Here is an 18,161-nt window from a genome sequence, read left to right as displayed (position 1 = left end):
CCCGCCCCGCGCCAAGCACTCCCACACACACCCAGCGCCCCGTCCCGCTCCCCACACCCCTCAGCGGTCATCAGCACCCAGCACCCCACACTCCTGCCCGAGCCGCGTCCCGGGTCTGCCCGCACCCTGCACTCGTCCCGCGCGGAAGAGAGAGGCGGCCCGCGGGTTAGGCCCTACGGTGTCAGGAGTCAGTCAGTTAGCCCTACGTCCCTCTCCTTCAGGAGACCTTTAAAGATTGGAAGGAACCGATTCTGTCGCCTCCCCGAATTCGGCTCGGTTCCTGCCCACAGCTCCCTCCTCCTTTGACCCAGTTCCTGGAGGAAATATCCAGGCTCTGCGCGCTGGTGGAAGGAGCCCCCGTCGGATCCGAGGTGGTCCCTGGGACCGCGCGTGGCCTCCGTGAAGCCTGAGCACTGACAACGCTGTCGGCCGCGTCAGGTGTGGACGTTTCAGCTAGTGAAGTGCGGGATCCCAGAGGCACCCGCCACAGGTAAGCATGTTTTAGTCCAAAAGTCATGGAAAGGTCATTGGCCCTTGACTCCATGTCCTTCAGTGGGGTCCTTACAAGGTGTCCAGGAACTCAGCTCCTCCCCAACCCTTCCGCATTCTTATGATCCAGACCCAAGACCCTTCTCCACCAATCCCTCCATAAGTATGATGTACCAGCGTCCTTCCTCTTCCTGCATTCTCCTAGTAGAACACCCTCGTAAACATAACCCAGGGCAAGTCAGACCCATCCCCGCTTTGCAGTGATAAGGCACTCTAGGACAAAGTACCTGCGCTACCTGTCCTGAACCAAAACTGAGGCCCACAGAGGCTGATTGACGTGGCCAAGATCACAAGGTATTTAAAGTATGAGGAGCTCGATTACAGCTCTGCCCCTCTAAACAGAATCAGAGCCAAAGATAGAGGTCATTCCTGAGGCAGATCCACTCAAGGAGGGGAGGATGAAGGTCAAGAGAGCCAGACCCCAGCCTCAGACCTGGAGAGGCAAACTGTGCCTCTGAGCAGCTTCTAGCTTGGGACAGACACAGTGAAGACAGCTGCTGGGGTGATTTGAAGGGCAGCTGGAAGGTTCGCCCTCACCCACCCCCGTGATGAAATCCCACCAAGAGTCATCTGCAAAAACAGAGATGGAGAGGTGGCCTTCAGTTCTGGGTCACTCCCAGGACATGCATCCATTCATTTGGTTGTTCAACTCTTTGGAAAGCAGTGAGGTTAGAAGGAAGAAAGGGAAGCCTGACAGCATCATCAGGGGCACCAGGAGAACAGGCTCAACAGGAGGGGTAAAAAATAGTGCCAACTGAGGAAATATGCTTAAGTGCCACAGATAGCATCAAGGTTTTTCCTGGGAGTTTTGCATATTTTGGAACAAATATTTTAAATATAATTCTAATTGTTTAAACTTTCATTTTTAACATTTTGTTTAACCTCTGAGGGTACATTGTACTTGATTTTCGTGGCTCAGATCCCACAAGGTCCCCAGAATTTTAACTCTTCCACCACCTGGTGGCAAGATTGGGAATTTCAAATGGTTGTCCACAGTCAGAAAACATTGCTCATTCATTCCTAATTTATAAACCTCATCACCTCAACACGTGTTGGGAATAAAAAGACAAGTAATATGGGGATTCTCCAGGCAAGAATACTGGAGTGGGTTGCCATTTCCTTCTCCAGGGGATCTTCCCAACCCAGGGATCGAACCTGGGTCACCTGCATCGCAGGCAAATTCTTTACCATCTGCACCACCAAGGAAGCCCCCAAGGGTCTATAACAAATTTGGGACATTTTACTAATGAAGTTAAATAACACTACTACAGCAATAACACTACTCCAGGAAGATCCCCTGGAATAGGAAATGGCAACCCGCCCCAGTATTCCTGCCTGGAGACTCTCATGGACAGAGGAGCCTGGCAGACCACAGTCCATGGGGTTGCAAAGAGTCAGACTACAGCAATTATGGAATAATGAATTTAATATAAACCACTGTTAACATTTTGGCATTATCTCTTTCAATAATATACATTTGCATGGTTGGCAGGCAGATTATTAACCTCTGGATCACCAGGGAAGTCCTACATTTGCATTTTTAAGCTTGTACTGTACAGATATGAGTCTTGCTTTTGTAACTTAACAATATTTCATTAGTATTTTCTAAAATCCTTTAATACACCTTTCCTAACATAAAGTTTGATAGCACATGGTGCTGGCTGAATGGACAGGACAGACACTCTTTCATGAAAAAATTGAAAATCTCTGTGAAAAGAAATTTTGCCTATTGCCAAAATTTTTAATGCTCCTTTTTTTTTTTTTTTGGCCACAAGCCTTGCAGTGAAAGCATTGAGTCCTAACCACTGGAGCCCCAAGGAATTTCCTAAGTGCTCCTAAGTTTTGGTCCAACAATTCCATGTTAGAATTTATCCTCCAGATATCCTCATATGTGCAAAGTGAAATATGTATATAATTATTTATAGCAGCATGGTTATTCTGGCAAAAGATCTGAAAGAACTAAATGCTATCAGTGGAGGACTAGCTCAATAGATTGTAATATATCTATACAATTAAATCATATTCAAGCATTTAAAAAATGAGGAAGTTCTGTGTTTTGATATGGAACAATCACCAGCTATATAAAGTAGGGGAGAAACAAGATGCGAAACAAACTGCCATTTGGGTAAGGAGGAAAGAGAATAGACACACGTGTTTTAAATACTCCTCTTATGCAGGGGTGAATGGGGCAGAGGGACATAGGAGGGAAGAAAACCTGCTTTTCACTTCATGCTCTCTGGACCTCTGAGTTTATACAATGTGAGTGTATTTCAAACCTCCAACAAATTAAAAAGGAAAATCTTCAGTATCACTTTTTAACTTTTGCATAATTTCCCATCAAGTGGATATACCAATACTTTCTTAGCATTCTCTTAATGCTTTTAGAAATATTACTGATAAATATCTTTTACATAAATTTTTGTTAAAATTCCTCGTAATGTTCACAGAAGCACTATTCACAATAGCCAAGACATGGAAACCTAAATGTCCAACGAAAGATGAATGGATAAAGGTGTGGTACATATATACAATGGAATACTACTCAGCCATAAATAAGAATGAAATAATGCCATTTTCAGCAATATGGATGCCACTAGAGATTATCATACCAACTGAAGTCACAAAGAGAAAGACAAGTATGATACCACTTATATGTGAAATCTAAAATCTGACACAGACGAGCCTATCTACAAAACAGAACAGACTCGTGGACATAGAGAACAAACTAGTGGTTGTCAAGGGGGAGAGGTTTGGGGAGGGATGGAGTGGGAGGGTAGGGTTAGCAGATTTAAGCTATTATACTGGAACGGATAAACAACAAAGTCTTACCGAATACCACAGAGAACTATATTCAAATACCTATGATAAACCATAATGGAAAAGATTTTAAAAAAGAATGTGTGTGTGTGTATGTGTGTGTGTATATACACACACACATAACTGATTCACTTTGCTGTACTGCAGAAATTAACACATTGAAAATCAACTATACCTCAAAAAAGTTTCTCATAATCACAGGTTAAATAATATAATTTTAAAGTTTTTGAAATAAAGCTGTCAAATTGTTTTCCACAAGAGTTGTAAAGGAAAGGGAGGCTTCCCCAGAAGGAATTAGGGATCTTTCCCTTGAAATAGGATAAATGGATGGTGAGTGACAAAAATAACAAATGCCCACTAAAATCACTTTTCCTTTCACACTTTAAAAAGTCAGTCTGCATTCCTCTTCCTACTCTGCCAACTCGCCTTAGTTGTTCTTTCTTGAAGCACTGCCTGCTTCTTTTCTCTGCTCTCCTCACAAAGCCACGTTTCCCCATCAGAATTAAGTCCCAAATGCCCGTGTGTGGCCGTCAAGACCTTCCCTACCCTGACCTTTGCCACTTCACTCCCCGGCTTCCTCCCCTGTCCCCACCCTAGGCCAATCTGGCTTTTCTGCCACCCCAACTGTGCTGCTCCTTTTCAGGCTGCCTGGGTCTCTCTTCTCAAATTCTATCTCAGCACCACTTTCCCACCTTCTCCAGCCCTTAGTCTTCTCATTTCTTGAATTTCTAGAACGTATCATCCTTATTACACTAACTAGCCCTTGATGAAATACGACGTTTTTTTCTCTAATTTCTGTTCCTCGTGGATAGCTCACCTCCCCAAGAAGACTGCAAAGCCCCTCAAGATAAGGATGCTATTTTCTTATGTACTCTCATGGATTAGACAATGATAGTACCAGACAGGGAATTCAACCAGCTCTCCCTGATCATTAACAGCAGTACTGGACTTCCTTGGTGACATGAAGGATAGGAACCCACCTGCCAATGCAGGGGACACGATCCCTAGTCTGGGAAGATTCCACATGCTATGGAGCAACTAAGCCCATGCCCCACAAATAATGAAGCCTGTGAGCCTAGAGCCCCAGCTCCACAAGAGAAACTACCTGTAGTGAGAAGCCTGCTCTTGGCAATGAAGAGTAGCCCCCACTTGCCACGACTAGAGAAAGCCTGTGCAGAGCAACGAGGACCCAGTGCAGCCAAAAATTACTTAATTTAAAAAACAGCAGTCAGTACCAATTTTTACTTCAGTTCCCATAGCCTGATCCCTCCCTTCCAGGAGACAGGGGCAAACCTGGCCAAGGAGCTAAAGCCAGGATCTGAGAAGCAGGACCTGGCCAGGCAGGGGACAGAGGGCAGCAGTAAGTCAATGTCAAAAGCAGAGAGGTTGGATTTCATCACTAAGATTAGAAGCTGAGTAGATTCATGAGTGGAGCAGAGGGTCAAAACAAGACATGAATAGTATACAAAGCGAAAACTTCCAGGAGGAGGCTTCAGTACCCAGGGGCTAGCTGTCTGCAACAAAGCACGGGTGAGGGTGGTCTGCCCTTTGTACTGTTGGGGCACAAGGCAGACCACCCCCAAAATATCCTCAGCGGCATGATTTTGAATGTTACTTAAGAAATTGCAAATCCAAGGAGGACACTGTAACACCTGTCTCCCTGAAATCAGGAAATAAATCTCCCATTTGAAAGGTCCCCTCTGTGTACCAGGAGGTTGAAAGACATCCTTACGGCAGAGATAGGAAATTCAGGGCCAAGAAGTCTGTATAAACAAAACTTGTTATGCTTCTTTTATTTACAAGCCCAAATCCAAACTCTGTTTAGACTCACTTATTAAGCACCCATAGCCTAAGTTTGTCCTGATAATTCCTCTCAAATTTATTGTCTAAAAAGCATAAAATTTACCTGCTTTAGCCATGTCTTATATCCCATTTCTGAGACCTCCATGTGCATCAATTAAAATTTGTTACTTCTCTCATTAATCTGTCTGGTGTCAAATTTATCAGTAGGCCAGTCAAATGCAGTGCGAGGGAAAAATTCCCCCTTCTTGACACCTTTTAAGTTTAGAATTTTCTTGAATGAAGGAACTCAGATGTGTTCCTGACTGAAGTAATTTAAAGGCGGAAAAACTTTGATATTCACTGTTACATAAGACAACGTACTGTCTATAGGGCTTTTTTCAACAGAAGCCACCTTTTCAGACAGACAAGCTGAAGAACAGAAGAGGACTTCCTGGTGGCCCAGTGGTTCAGAATCCACTTGCCAATGCAGGGGACACAGACTGATCCCTGGCCCAGGAATATCCCACATACAGCGGGGCAACTAAGCCCGTGCACCACAACTACTGAAGCCCGTCTGTGCTACAACCCGTGCTATGCAACAAGGGAAGCCATCACAATGAGAAGCCCAAGCACTACAACTACAGTAGCCCTTGCTTATCCAAACTAGAGAAAGCCCGCAATGCAGCAACAAAGACCCAGTGTGGCCAAAAAAAAAAAAAAAAGAGGAAATTTATGGTACTTTTACCCTGTTAAGAACTCATATCCAGCATGTACATAATGTACATGTATGGTGTGTGTGTGTGTGTGTGTGTATAAAACTTGTAAAATCTAGAAGAAAAATAAAAAACCAAGACTTTCTAGAGCTTATTGGATTATAATTCAAAGTACAAAATAATTAACCATGAATTTATACTGACATAAGTAGGTAACTGAATATATAAACAATACGTAAATCTTTTGTGCAGAAAAATTTCAAGTATAACTGAATCACTTTGTTGTACACCTAAACTAACACCAATATTGTAAATCAACTGTAAGACAGAGGATGAGATGGTTGGGTAGCATCACCAACTCAATGGACATGAGTTTGCGCAAACTGGGAGGTTAGTGAAGGACAGGGAAGCTGTCCTTCATGCTGCAGTCCATGGGGTCACAAAGTCAGACACAACTGAGCAACTGAACAACATAAAACAAGTTTTCCTCTAGCCAAAAGCCAATCCATCCACAAACTCCTCCAGGTCTACCAGTAGGTTATTTTATCTACTGCATTCAGTGTGTTTCTGTGTAGTAACTGCACAATATTTACGAAGTCATTAAATGTTTTTTGCCCTCCCACCGTAACTGTTAAATAACCTAAATGAAATGGTACTTGTCTTGCTCACTTTGCATGTTCTTTAGTGTTAATCTCAACAGTTGATGCTCAATAAACTAAGCACTATTTAAATATGCCTATCTTAATATTCCTATAAATTATACCCTTGAAAGAGACATGAGACTTCACTTTATTATCAAAAGATTTTAAAACATAAATCTGAAAGCCATAAAACCTCCAATTTCAAAGGTCAAGTACCTTTTAAGACATTTACCACTCCTCTATAAGCTGTACAAAATACATTTGGACAGGCCACTTGGCTGCCACACAGGAAGGCCGTTAGGCAAAGTATTCAGGCCTGCCTGTCCAGAAGATTCAGGTGCCCATGAGGTAACCCATCACATTAGTTTGAGTGGTTTTAAAAAAACTGCACTTGAGTCTCAGAATTTGCTGCTCCTGGTTCATTGCTGTAATTTTTTTTTGATGTATAACATAACCACATTTAACAATGTATTCCAGTATCAAAGAGCAAAGTTCAACAATGCAAACCACAATTATTGCACCAACCTAACATTACAATCACAAACAATGCATTATATATAAGCGATTCCTCTTTCAATATCACTGAGCCTACCCTGTGTTGTAACTAGAATACAGAACAGGCATTTGACAGCTCTAGTTTTCTTCCTATAAAGAAACGACAAATGGTTTCTGTTGGATCCTTCCCAATAGAGATTTCAGCAAGATAGAAACAAAGCTTCTTAACTAGAAGGAGCTACAGCAAAGTACATTTCACGTGGGAAGTTTCACATCGTCCTTCAGAGATTCCAGCATAGAATGAGGTGTTCAGCAACCAGGGCATAAACAGCATCACTTCAAATTCCTTCCTAGCTCTAGGGTTTGTTAAAGTTATCAGGCTATTTTAATAGTTTTAAAAAAAGTTTCAGGTTACTGAAGTAATGTGAATCTTTGCTCAGTCTTCACATTAACACACCTCCATGACACCAGTATAAACTCTTCAGAAACTCATGTTTGTACAAGGCACAGGAGTAAAACACCTGGGAGCTGTTCCATACCTATCAGATGTGTGAAATCAGCTCCAGTTAAATGATGGCCTTTTCTGGGCTTGAGTTTAAACTGAGTTCAGGCGTGCTGGAACTTACAAACAGGTGATACTTGAATCACACAGGCAGAACTCTTCTCATCACTATGATGAACAACTGTAGTTGTTCAGCGACTAAGTATACCTGAAAGATTGAAGGCAGGAAGAGGAGACGGCAGATGAGATGGCCAGATGGCTTGCTCAATGGACATGAGCCTGAGCAAGCAATAAAATGAGCTGATCTTTAGGTAAATAAAATGAGGGAAAGGGCCACAACTCTTAATCCACATGATCAAAGACTTAAATGACTTTCCAAATTCATACAGCTTATGAACAGAAACTGGCCTACATGAGCAAACTCACAAACTCTTTCCACATGGCACACTTGGTGTGTCTCATTACCATCAGACAAATCAAACTACAACTGTTCAGGGACTTCCTTAGTGGTGCAGTGGATCAGAATCCACCTGCCACTGCAAGGTACACGGGTTCAATCCCTGGGCCATGAAGAGTGCACATGCAGCAGAGCTAGGCCCATGCTCTACAGTGCACCCGCCTAGAGCCTGTGCAAGAGCCCATGCACTGCAACTGGAGAAAGCCCGAGCCAACCAACAAAGACCCAATGCAGTCAAATAATTTTTAAAAACTAGATCTCAAAATATTCTGCTTATACAGATTCTGAGAGGAAGGTAAAAATAAACATTTTTGCTTTCTTCAGCTGTCATAAGCAAAATTTCTCTTTATCCCAAATCATAATCTATACTGTAATGATAAATATGGGTGTGTAGTGTGTCCACATGCAAAATTCTTAACTACTGGGTGAAATCAATAGATCACATACATAATGTAAAAATGGCACAATGAAAACCGCAATATACAATTGACAGAAGAAATAAAGTCAGCTGCTTTTAGAGAGCAGAAAGTTGGGGGTAGACAAACAACGGATGGCCCTTTTTTCATCAACAGCCCTGTCCTTGATTCTGCCTATGGTACCCAGTTTGTTTCAGTATTGCTGTGAAGGGTTTGTGTCTTTCTTTTTGGTTGGGGGGAGGACAATCTACCACTGGACCACCAGGGAAGTCCCATGTGAAGATATTTTTTAGATGATTAACTCTTTAATAAAAAAGCATTAGACTTTGAGTGAACTCCATTACTCTCCATAAGGGCGGGTCTCATTGCCATTGAAAGACCTGAGGTCTACTGTGGGAGAAGGAATTGTACCTCCAAATGGAACACTTCCCTAAGTCTCCAACCTGCCCACCTACCCTTTCAAATTTGCCAACACCATAATCTCTGTACACAACTACACTTAGGTTTCATTTCTCGAGAACTCTAATACGTGAATTAAGCTCTTAGGTGACAGCAAACCTTCACAACTCTTAACAGAAAATAGTTACCTCTGTGACTGTAAAAATTTCCTAAATAAGACCAAACAGGCTAACCATGAAAACCTGATCACTTCATAATTAAGAACTGCAGTGTACGAAAGCTATTTTAAAGCAAAGATATTGACATGTTCACAACTTTATTCATTCTGATACCTACTTTTGCAATTTTTGTCCTAATATTTTATTCTGCACTTAGCATTTTTTTTCATTTCTTTGAAAACCTTAGTTGCCCTATTTTTTTTTTTTTACTGATTACAGTACCTCTTCATGCAGATCAGTCTCCTGGGCAGAGAAGCCAGTCAGGCTTTTCACATTATCAAATATGAACTTTGCCTCTTATGGCCAGTTAGTGAATTTCTCTTTAATCAATCAAAAAACACTCTGGAATCGTGCAAAGAACTCAGTCATAAATATTATGTAGGCCTGCTAACTTTAATAAAGTAAAAAAAGCTAAGAAACATATTTACCAATTCCTCAAAGTAATCTCAGTTCTTTTAAAGAATCAATCTATAGAAAACCACCAAGCAACATGGAACCTTTATTTTAATGTGATTACTGTACATCTGCAGTATTGGAGTAATCCGAATGGAACTAGAAGAAACAATGACAAAACCAAACTGGCATTTGATGTGAATCCACAGGAGTTTAAGCTTCAAATCCAGCCAAGAAGTTTGTTACAATCTCTTTCAGCTTTGCATCTGACTCTTCTGAGATCTTTCCATCCGTCCTATTTGAAAACAAAAGCAGATCAGTTGTGACCTGGGCAAAAATTCAATGACTAACCTAATTACAGAATTCAAAAGAATTTTAACAAGACTTTTTATTTTAAAGCTTACAAAAAAGGAGACATCAGTTATGTTCATACCTGATTTTGCCCAACAGGGCCTGATGTTGGCTGATAACGTGAGACAAGAAAGCATTCTCAAATTTTGTGATCTTGCTGGGCTCCAGCTTGTCAAGATACCCCCTGACACCCGCATAGATAACAGCCACTTGCTCTTCAATAGCCATGGGAGCTGAAAAGAAAGAAGTAAGTTGCTCAACAAATGCATGCCATTGTTTCCAGAGTTAGAGAAACTTATTTTTTTCACAAATTATTAACATGTCTTCATAGATCATGGAATTTCACAAGTAGAAATTCCATTATTAGTACTCCTTCCCACCTCCCTGGAGAAACAGTTTTTCCCCTTATTGGTAAGCCTTGAAGTACAATCTTTGCACTTATTCCATGAGCACCATCCATCACCCAACAGGACTGTCTGGGGTAAAAATAACTTGCTGAAATTTTATAATAAGATAATATACATTTTTTGGCTGCACCACATAGCTTGCGAGATCTTAGTTCCCCAATCAGGGATAGAAGCCAGGTCCTTGGCAGTGAGTACAGAGGTCCTAACCACTGGACCCCTGGAGAATTCCCAATACTAACATTCTTTATTAGTTACTCTTTATTAATTATTAGTTTATTAGTTATCTATTAGTTATCCCTTGTGGCTCAGCTGGTAAAGAATCCCCTGCAATATGGGAGACGTGGGTTCAAATCCCTGGGTTGGGAAGATCCCCTAAGAAGGGAAAGGCTACCCACTCCAGCACTGTGGCCTGGCGAATTCCATGGACTGCATAGTCCATAGGTTCGAAGAGTTGGATATGACTGAGCGACCTTCACCTTCAACATTCTTTTAAATCTGCCAGATTCTACACGTATATAGCCAAGGAAATGGTAGGGAGACATAGAATCTACTATGTCTTAATTTCCAAAAGAAAGGTATTATTATACCCTTCCTAGCAATTCCATTGAAATGATGACTGTAATTAATTAAAACAGGTATCAATCACATTCAAAAGGCAACATCTTTAATCAAAGGTAATGGCACATACTACAGTTTGTAAGGAGCTATGTGATATTCCCAGGTCCTAACACAGAGTAGGAACTTGACCAAATGTACAACTCACAATACTGTCCCTGCTTGAGCAGCTCAGTCAAACGCACACCACGACTCAAGAGTTGTTGAGTGGCAGCATCAAGGTCAGAACCAAACTGGGCAAAAGCAGCAACCTCACGATACTGAGCCAACTCCAGTTTCATAGTACCTGCCACCTGAAACAGAAATGGTTAACTCAAACAATACAAAAATACTTCAATGACACAGACCACCATACAAATACATTTTTATTTTTAACCTAATGACAAAGTGATACAAATTACCTGTTTCATGGCCCTGGTTTGGGCAGCAGATCCGACACGGGACACAGACAAACCAACATTAATGGCAGGGCGGATACCTTTGTAGAACAATTCTGTTTCCAAGAAGATCTACAATGTAAGGAAAATACAGAGGCATATTAGCAAGCTTAAAGAAATCAATTATTTTCACAATTAAGTCACTATAGCAAAAACTGAAGCCCCAAAACCAAAGAATGCTAAATGGCTTCTTATCCTAAAGAGCTCCTTAAATCTTTCACAACTCAAAATCATCCTGTATATTCCATTGCGGAGATGAGGAGACGTGAGATGCAAAAAAATTAGGTACCATATTTACAGTAAAACTTAAATTGGTGATTTAAGTGATGTGATCTCTCTAGGATTTGCTTCAAAATTACACACAAGAGAACCGTGGGGAAAAAGAAAGCAAGAATGAAGTATACTATACCATCAATACATAAATAGGTGGGATATGTGGGGTTTCATTATACTATTCTCTTTACAATTGAGGTTTTCCATAATGAGAAGTAAAAGGAATTTAACAAATTAGTTCAAAACTACCAGTCTCAATTACTGCCTTGAAATCACCCAAAGTTTTCATATTTAATCATAAAAATAATACCTGTCCGTCAGTGATGGAAATGACATTTGTTGGAATGTAAGCAGACACATCACCAGCTTGTGTTTCGATGACTGGTAGAGCAGTCAAGGAGCCACCACCAAAAGCATCGTTCATTTTAGCTGCTCTCTCCAAGAGTCGGGAGTGCAGGTAGAATACATCACCAGGATAGGCCTCACGACCAGGGGGTCGGCGGAGCAGCAGAGACATCTGACGATAAGCAACCGCCTACAGTATAGAAAAGTGCGCACCTATTAGACAGGAGCTACATTTGTCAACTACCACATACAAACATATAAACACGTCTAAAAACACATTTCTTTTGACCTGTTTGGATAAGTCATCATAAATGATCAAAGCGTGTTTGCCATTATCCCTAAAATATTCTCCCATTGAACATCCAGAATAAGGAGCCAGGTACTGAAGTGGGGCAGCATCTGAAGCAGTAGCTGAAACCACAATGGTATACTTCATGGCATCTGAGAAGAAAATAAACATTAAGTTTTACATGATTATTAACTCTATGATTTTAAATTAGAGGCTACTAGAATAAAAATTAAGCACTTTACTACTGTCATTACTATTAAGATTACCCAGTCTAATAGCTTCTACTTTAAAGAAACTAACAAAACCTTCAGTTTACTGCTGCTTTATACTACCGATATAATTTTTTACTTCTTACTTTTGTATTGACTTGTATCAGTAGAAATTTGAGTTCATTAGGGAGTAATTAAAATCAGACTTCATTATAAGCATAAGCTAGTCTAAGATTTGCAGCATCCCAGATAACTGCAATGAGACTGAAATTCCTTAATACCTGCATCTGTAAGTCTCTTCACCAACTGGGCAACAGTGGATCTCTTTTGACCAATAGCAACATAGATACAGTACAGCTTCTTCTTTTCATCAGTTCCATCATTGAATCGTTTCTGGTTAATGATTGTGTCAATTGCAATTGACGTTTTGCTTTAAGAAAAAATAAACAAACATAAACCTTACTAAGTACTTCAAAGAATTCCCCAACTTAAATTCCACTACAAGTTACTCTCATATTACAGTCTACTCTCGCCGTATAGTCCAAGTATTAATATCTACCATTCCAAGTCTAAAAGTAACCTTTCAATAGAGCATGTTTTAGTTAGAACTTTTTTAACAAGCTGTTAAGTCTTTACCCAGTCTGTCGGTCACCAATAATCAGCTCACGCTGACCACGACCAATCGGCACCAAGCTATCCACAGCCTTAATGCCAGTTTGCATTGGTTCCCTCACAGAGATTCGAGGAATGATCCCAGGGGCTTTCAAGCCAACTCGTCTTCGGGCCTTGGAACCAATTGGACCCTGTTAAACAGTAAGAAGAAACCCCAGAACAATCAATTTGGCTCTTTGCTTTGAAGCTACAACCAAATCCAATAAATGTTAAACCTACCTTTCCATCAATGGCATTACCAAGGGCATCAACTACACGACCCAGCAGCTCCTCGCCGACTGGAACATCTACAATAGCCCCAGTTCTCTTCACAATATCTCCTTCCTTAATAAGTTTATCATTTCCAAACACGACAACACCAACATTGTCAGGCTCCAAGTTCAAAGACATACCCTACACAAAGACATAATTGAACATCCATGAAGTCTGAGTGGCACTTCTTCCCATATACCTACACTACATATGAAAATGGAAGGGGGAGCAATACCAACTTTTCAGATCTGGTTCACTTCTATTTTACCACCAAACAATCTTCAGTAAACACTTGTCAAGTTCCCTCTAATAATCAGAGTTTAAAATTATAAGCCAAACATGCACCTTACCACATCCTCTAAAAACTAAAATAAGCAAGGAAATTGAACTGCTTAAGCTTCTTCCACTGCATTTCCTTTGACTACAGTTTTTGAATGGGGTGACCAGTATGAAGTAAAATGTCAGGGTCAACTAGGAAGACACACTTGATTTACATCTGTGAGAACTCATAAACAATCTTTTTTAAAGATTATCTAGTAAGAACCTATACCCATCAAGTCAGTAAAAAATTAAATTAAAAGCTACCTAATCAAGAACAAATCTGTACAACATAACAGTGCTGGGTCATCTCATCGTATTTCAAAATGGTAAGATTTCAGGTCCCTAGCTCATACATTGGAGAAGGCAATGGCACCCCACTCCAGTACTTTTGCCTAGAGAATCCCATGGACTGAGAAGCCTGGTAGGCTGCAATCCATGGGGTCGCTAGAGTCGGACACGACTGAGCGACTTCACTTCCACTTTTCACTTTCATGCATTGGAGAAGGAAATGGCAACCCACTCCAGTGTTCTTGCCTGGAAAATCCCAGGGACGGGGGAGCCTGGTGGGCTGCTGTCTATGGGGTCGCACAGAGTCGGACACGACTGAAGCGACCTAGCAGCAGCAGCAGCTCATATATAATCAATGCAAAAAGGCTAGTCCAGGAACTGAATCTGGTCAATAAATAAAGCTCTCAAGAATTACAGAGTAAATATAGAGGAGTACCATGGAATGCCATTGCAGGTACACAATCTTTAGTCTAAATCTCTAATGTTCAACAGAGTAGCCACTAACATCATATGGCTATTTAAAATTGAAATTAGTAATTGCCCTGTTACCCAAGTCAGAGAAACTTCAGTAGTTACCGTATCCATATCTATAAAACATTTCCACATGGCAGAAGTTATTTCAGATAGTATCAGTCTGGACTCCTAGATTTTAAGTTAAATGAAAATGAGTTCCTCTATTTCAGCCTAACATTTCAAAGATACACACAACGATAGATCAAAGGGTAAATTTTTAGCCAAGGTCTGAGAGCTACCAATAAAACATTTGGCTCCATAATTAGTCTTTCACACCAACAGGTTCTTTTTCCATACTGGACACCAAATTCCACTGCCCCTGGTCCACCTGGATATCATACTCTGCTTTTGTCAGAGAACCCATGACTCCTACTACTTTGACTTCTCACCTTACTGGCCAACTACGATAATCTAATAGAAAAAAGCACACTTCTATTATTAGTGCTTCTGATAGCTATAACACTAGCTCACCTCTCAACAACAGGTCTACTCCTACAAGAAATACAAAGTCAATGACTTCCAACTTTCTGCCAAAAATGAATTTAACTAATCAAATGCTTTTATATAGAATGATCTTAACAGCTACGAACCGACTTGAGCTTTTCACAATCTGGCTGAAAATTTACCCAATTTTGTATTTCAGTGCTAATGGTTACAACTTATGTGTATATCAGTCCAGAGGGTAAAGTTTGGTTAACAAAAAAATTTACTCTTTTCACAATCTATAGTAATGACAAACACAAAATCACTGAAGCAGATTCAGATTTAAAGTTAAAAAAAAAAGATAATGTGACACAATCTCTGAATTACTAAATGAATAACTGAGGAAACACCAATGCTAAAACTATTAAATCTCATTTTACAATTTACCTTTAAACCTGAAGAAAACTCTACCATTTCTTCTGCTTGAACATTTCTTAGCCCATGTACCCGAGCAATACCATCACCAATACTTAAAACACGCCCAGTCTCTTCAAGGTCAACAGAGGTATCAGCTCCAAGAATACGCTCTTCAAGAATAGAGGACACCTCAGCAGTGCCTATTAAGAGAGGACAATTCCATTACAAAAAACAGCCTGGTCCAAAGATCTTTTCAAAACTCATTTCCCCAACAACATATAAACTATAGCTGTGATCAGAATAATCAAATTGTATTCTAAAGTTAACATTCTTTCCAAAAAGCTTGATACCTACCACTATGAAAACGAATCTAAGTGACTGAGAAAAAACCTCACGAGACAAACATAAACCAGGTAAGGAGCTAATCAAATTAAGCAATCTCCCTAAAATAAATATTTTCTATCTCCTAATTCTTTGGTTTAATCTCTTAACAAATCTGAAACTTGAATTTTTTGGCTAAATTCTATAAAAAGTATATCTTAAAAGGCAACAGCTTAGGAATTCCCTGGCAGTCCACTGGCTAGGACTCCATGCTTTCAGTGCCAAGGGCCCAGGCTCAGTCCCTGTTGGGGAAAGTAAGATACCACAAGTCACTCAGCCAAAAACAAAAACAAAAAAAACCCAACTGTTTAACAAAATATAAGTACTGATAGCCCTTGCATTTTGAAAGTTCATTTACGTCACTTCACTTTGACAAAAAAGGGTAATTTCTTCTTCACACTTTAATCATTTCAGCCAAAGAAAAACTTCATTAGAACACCCACTTTCAAATAGTGATGAAAAGCTGTATTTCTCCCTTTCAAGGGAAGCATGTACTACATTCCTCATCTTGGCATACAGATGATACCTAACTATTTCAAAAGCCCTAATGCACATCTCAAAAAAATTTCCCAACCTACAGAATCTTAAGTTTACCTCCTGATTTCTCTATTGCATTTACAATGTGCAAATTCAGACTGCCAGGTATAGGTTACCAGTTCCTGTTTTTGAAACACATAAAAACTACTTGTCTTTTCCCAATGTCTATTAGGAAAGGGTTCATAGGTCAGAAAGGAGCCTACCACCTGACATATACTGATAAGGACCAAGAAGTATTCATCATGACAAAAAAAGAACCTGTGCTCCCATCAAGAGAAATAAATAATTATAGTTCATTTCACTAGAAGGGAACCTACCAAAATAGAGCTAAATGGCATATTATGGGTTCAGAATCTAAAATTCCACAGTAACTAAAATTGAGAAAAAAATTCACTAATGGAAAAAAATCCAAAAAATATTCCCAGCAGGTATGTAACCTACGTGACATTTTTCATTTAGTAACAAGGTAGTAAGTGTGGTCCAGACACAGAAATAATGACTTACCGGTCTTCTGCAGACGAGAGTTAGAGGCATGCAGGTTCCTTGCAGCAATGAAGGATGATCCCAAAGCATTTTTGGAGACCTAGTGCAAGAAATTTTCTTTAAAACTCTGATTTTTTAAAAAAGGCCTTTATAAAACTAGCAAGCTTAAACAAATGCAGGCTTAGTATGATTAAATTATCAGCACAAATAGTAACCACGTGAGAAAGCATTTATCAATATATGTGAAAATTTGTTAATGCAGTTCCAGGTACACTGTAAGTACACTTAAAAAAAAAAAAGCATATTCTAAAAAGCAACCACTAACAATGTATCTTTCCTTTTAAAGGCACCAGATAAATATTATTTTGACTTTAAATGTATTTCAATTGAGTTGTGGAAATCCTCAATTTTATAAACTGCTTTCTAAAAGGGGCAAATCTCAATAGATTTTCTATTCTAATCTTAAAAAGCCTCTAAACGTTGAGTTTGGTTAGAAACTAAGATATGGCAATATGCACTTCGTTTTCAAAAAAACTCCCTTCAACAAATCCTGCAGGAATCCGGACCCTCCTTCTATAACTGTGGTTGGTCAAGGCATATTCTGAAGACGTTCCCTTCTACAGGACTAGGAGAATGTCCTTGAGTACTTCTTTTTTGTTTTTGTTAATAGAAATCCAAAATGTTATCAGCGGTTGTGTTATGGCAGTAAATGGCCAATGAATTTATTTGGCTTTCCAAACTGAGATTACTCTGAAGATGAAAACACAAGTAAATGTCAAAACGTTTACATAACCTTTAGGGGTAATGTCCTTAACTTCAAGGGATTTAAGTGATGAAGGGCATTGACCTTCAAAAGAATCTCCCAACCTATGTTCTATTTTACTTGAGTTTTCAATCACTAACATTCCTCAAGGATGAAATCTTAAAAACAAGTCAAAGCACCACCAACTAAAGTCTGCCAGTCTGAGACAATCCGGAAGCCAGCTCCTCCGCTGTCAGGGTGGCGCCGGCACTGAAATGCATATTTGCACCTATACGGTGTTTCCACGATCGTTTCACTATTCGGCACTAAGAGAGCGCATATTGAAGCACTGAGAAAGGCACCTTCACTTATTGCTCTTCTCTGAACCGACCTCGGGAGGAGGTGAAATGCCGGGGCCTGCTGACCTTCACGCAATGCTCCCTACCTTGCTTCAACCCGGGCTGACAACAGTGCTCTGACCTTCAGCGAGGAAGTCAGGAGAGTCAGTGGGACCCAGGCTCCCCGTTTCGGAGCAGGCCTCGGGACACTAGCGCCCCAGCCCTGACTTTCATCCAAGGCCCCTCTCCGGCCTCTCGGACGAAGACTGGAATCGTCCCGAGGCGCCATCTCAAGACACCACGAAGGTCACTGTCTCCCCTGCAGCACCCTGCACCCTCCGGCACCGAGCGAAAGAGCCCTTCTCCGAGAGCCCAGGCCAGGCCGAGAGGCCAGCGGGGCAAGATGGCGCCGCCCGCCACAGCCCCTCACCCTCTGCACAGAGAGAGAGCCCGAGCCCATGCAATCGCCACCCGCCGCTCACTGGA

At 40.6% G+C, this 18,161-nt stretch overlaps 1 protein-coding gene across 1 annotated transcript in view; it reads right to left on the bottom strand.

The window, feature by feature from the left end:
- Window positions 1–6,634: 6,634 nt before the first annotated feature.
- ATP5A1 (ATP synthase, H+ transporting, mitochondrial F1 complex, alpha subunit 1, cardiac muscle) overlaps window positions 6,635–18,161 on the bottom strand; it is an 11,764-nt gene continuing 237 nt past the window's right edge. Inside the window, exons 2-12 of the mRNA XM_010842022.1 lie at window positions 16,617–16,695; window positions 15,225–15,394; window positions 13,200–13,373; window positions 12,945–13,111; window positions 12,590–12,738; window positions 12,100–12,251; window positions 11,776–12,000; window positions 11,157–11,264; window positions 10,904–11,048; window positions 9,816–9,966; window positions 6,635–9,677 (exon numbers count right to left, since the gene is read on the bottom strand). Coding sequence (XP_010840324.1) covers window positions 9,596–9,677; window positions 9,816–9,966; window positions 10,904–11,048; window positions 11,157–11,264; window positions 11,776–12,000; window positions 12,100–12,251; window positions 12,590–12,738; window positions 12,945–13,111; window positions 13,200–13,373; window positions 15,225–15,394; window positions 16,617–16,695 — 1,602 coding nt within the window. The 3' untranslated portion in view covers window positions 6,635–9,595. The remainder of the gene's footprint in view (window positions 9,678–9,815; window positions 9,967–10,903; window positions 11,049–11,156; window positions 11,265–11,775; window positions 12,001–12,099; window positions 12,252–12,589; window positions 12,739–12,944; window positions 13,112–13,199; window positions 13,374–15,224; window positions 15,395–16,616; window positions 16,696–18,161) is intronic.

This window comes from Bison bison, unplaced genomic scaffold, assembly GCF_000754665.1.
Source record: "Bison bison bison isolate TAMUID 2011002044 unplaced genomic scaffold, Bison_UMD1.0 scf7180017864170, whole genome shotgun sequence".
Taxonomy (NCBI): Eukaryota; Metazoa; Chordata; class Mammalia; order Artiodactyla; family Bovidae; genus Bison; species Bison bison.
This window is presented reverse-complemented; position numbering and strand designations above follow the sequence as displayed.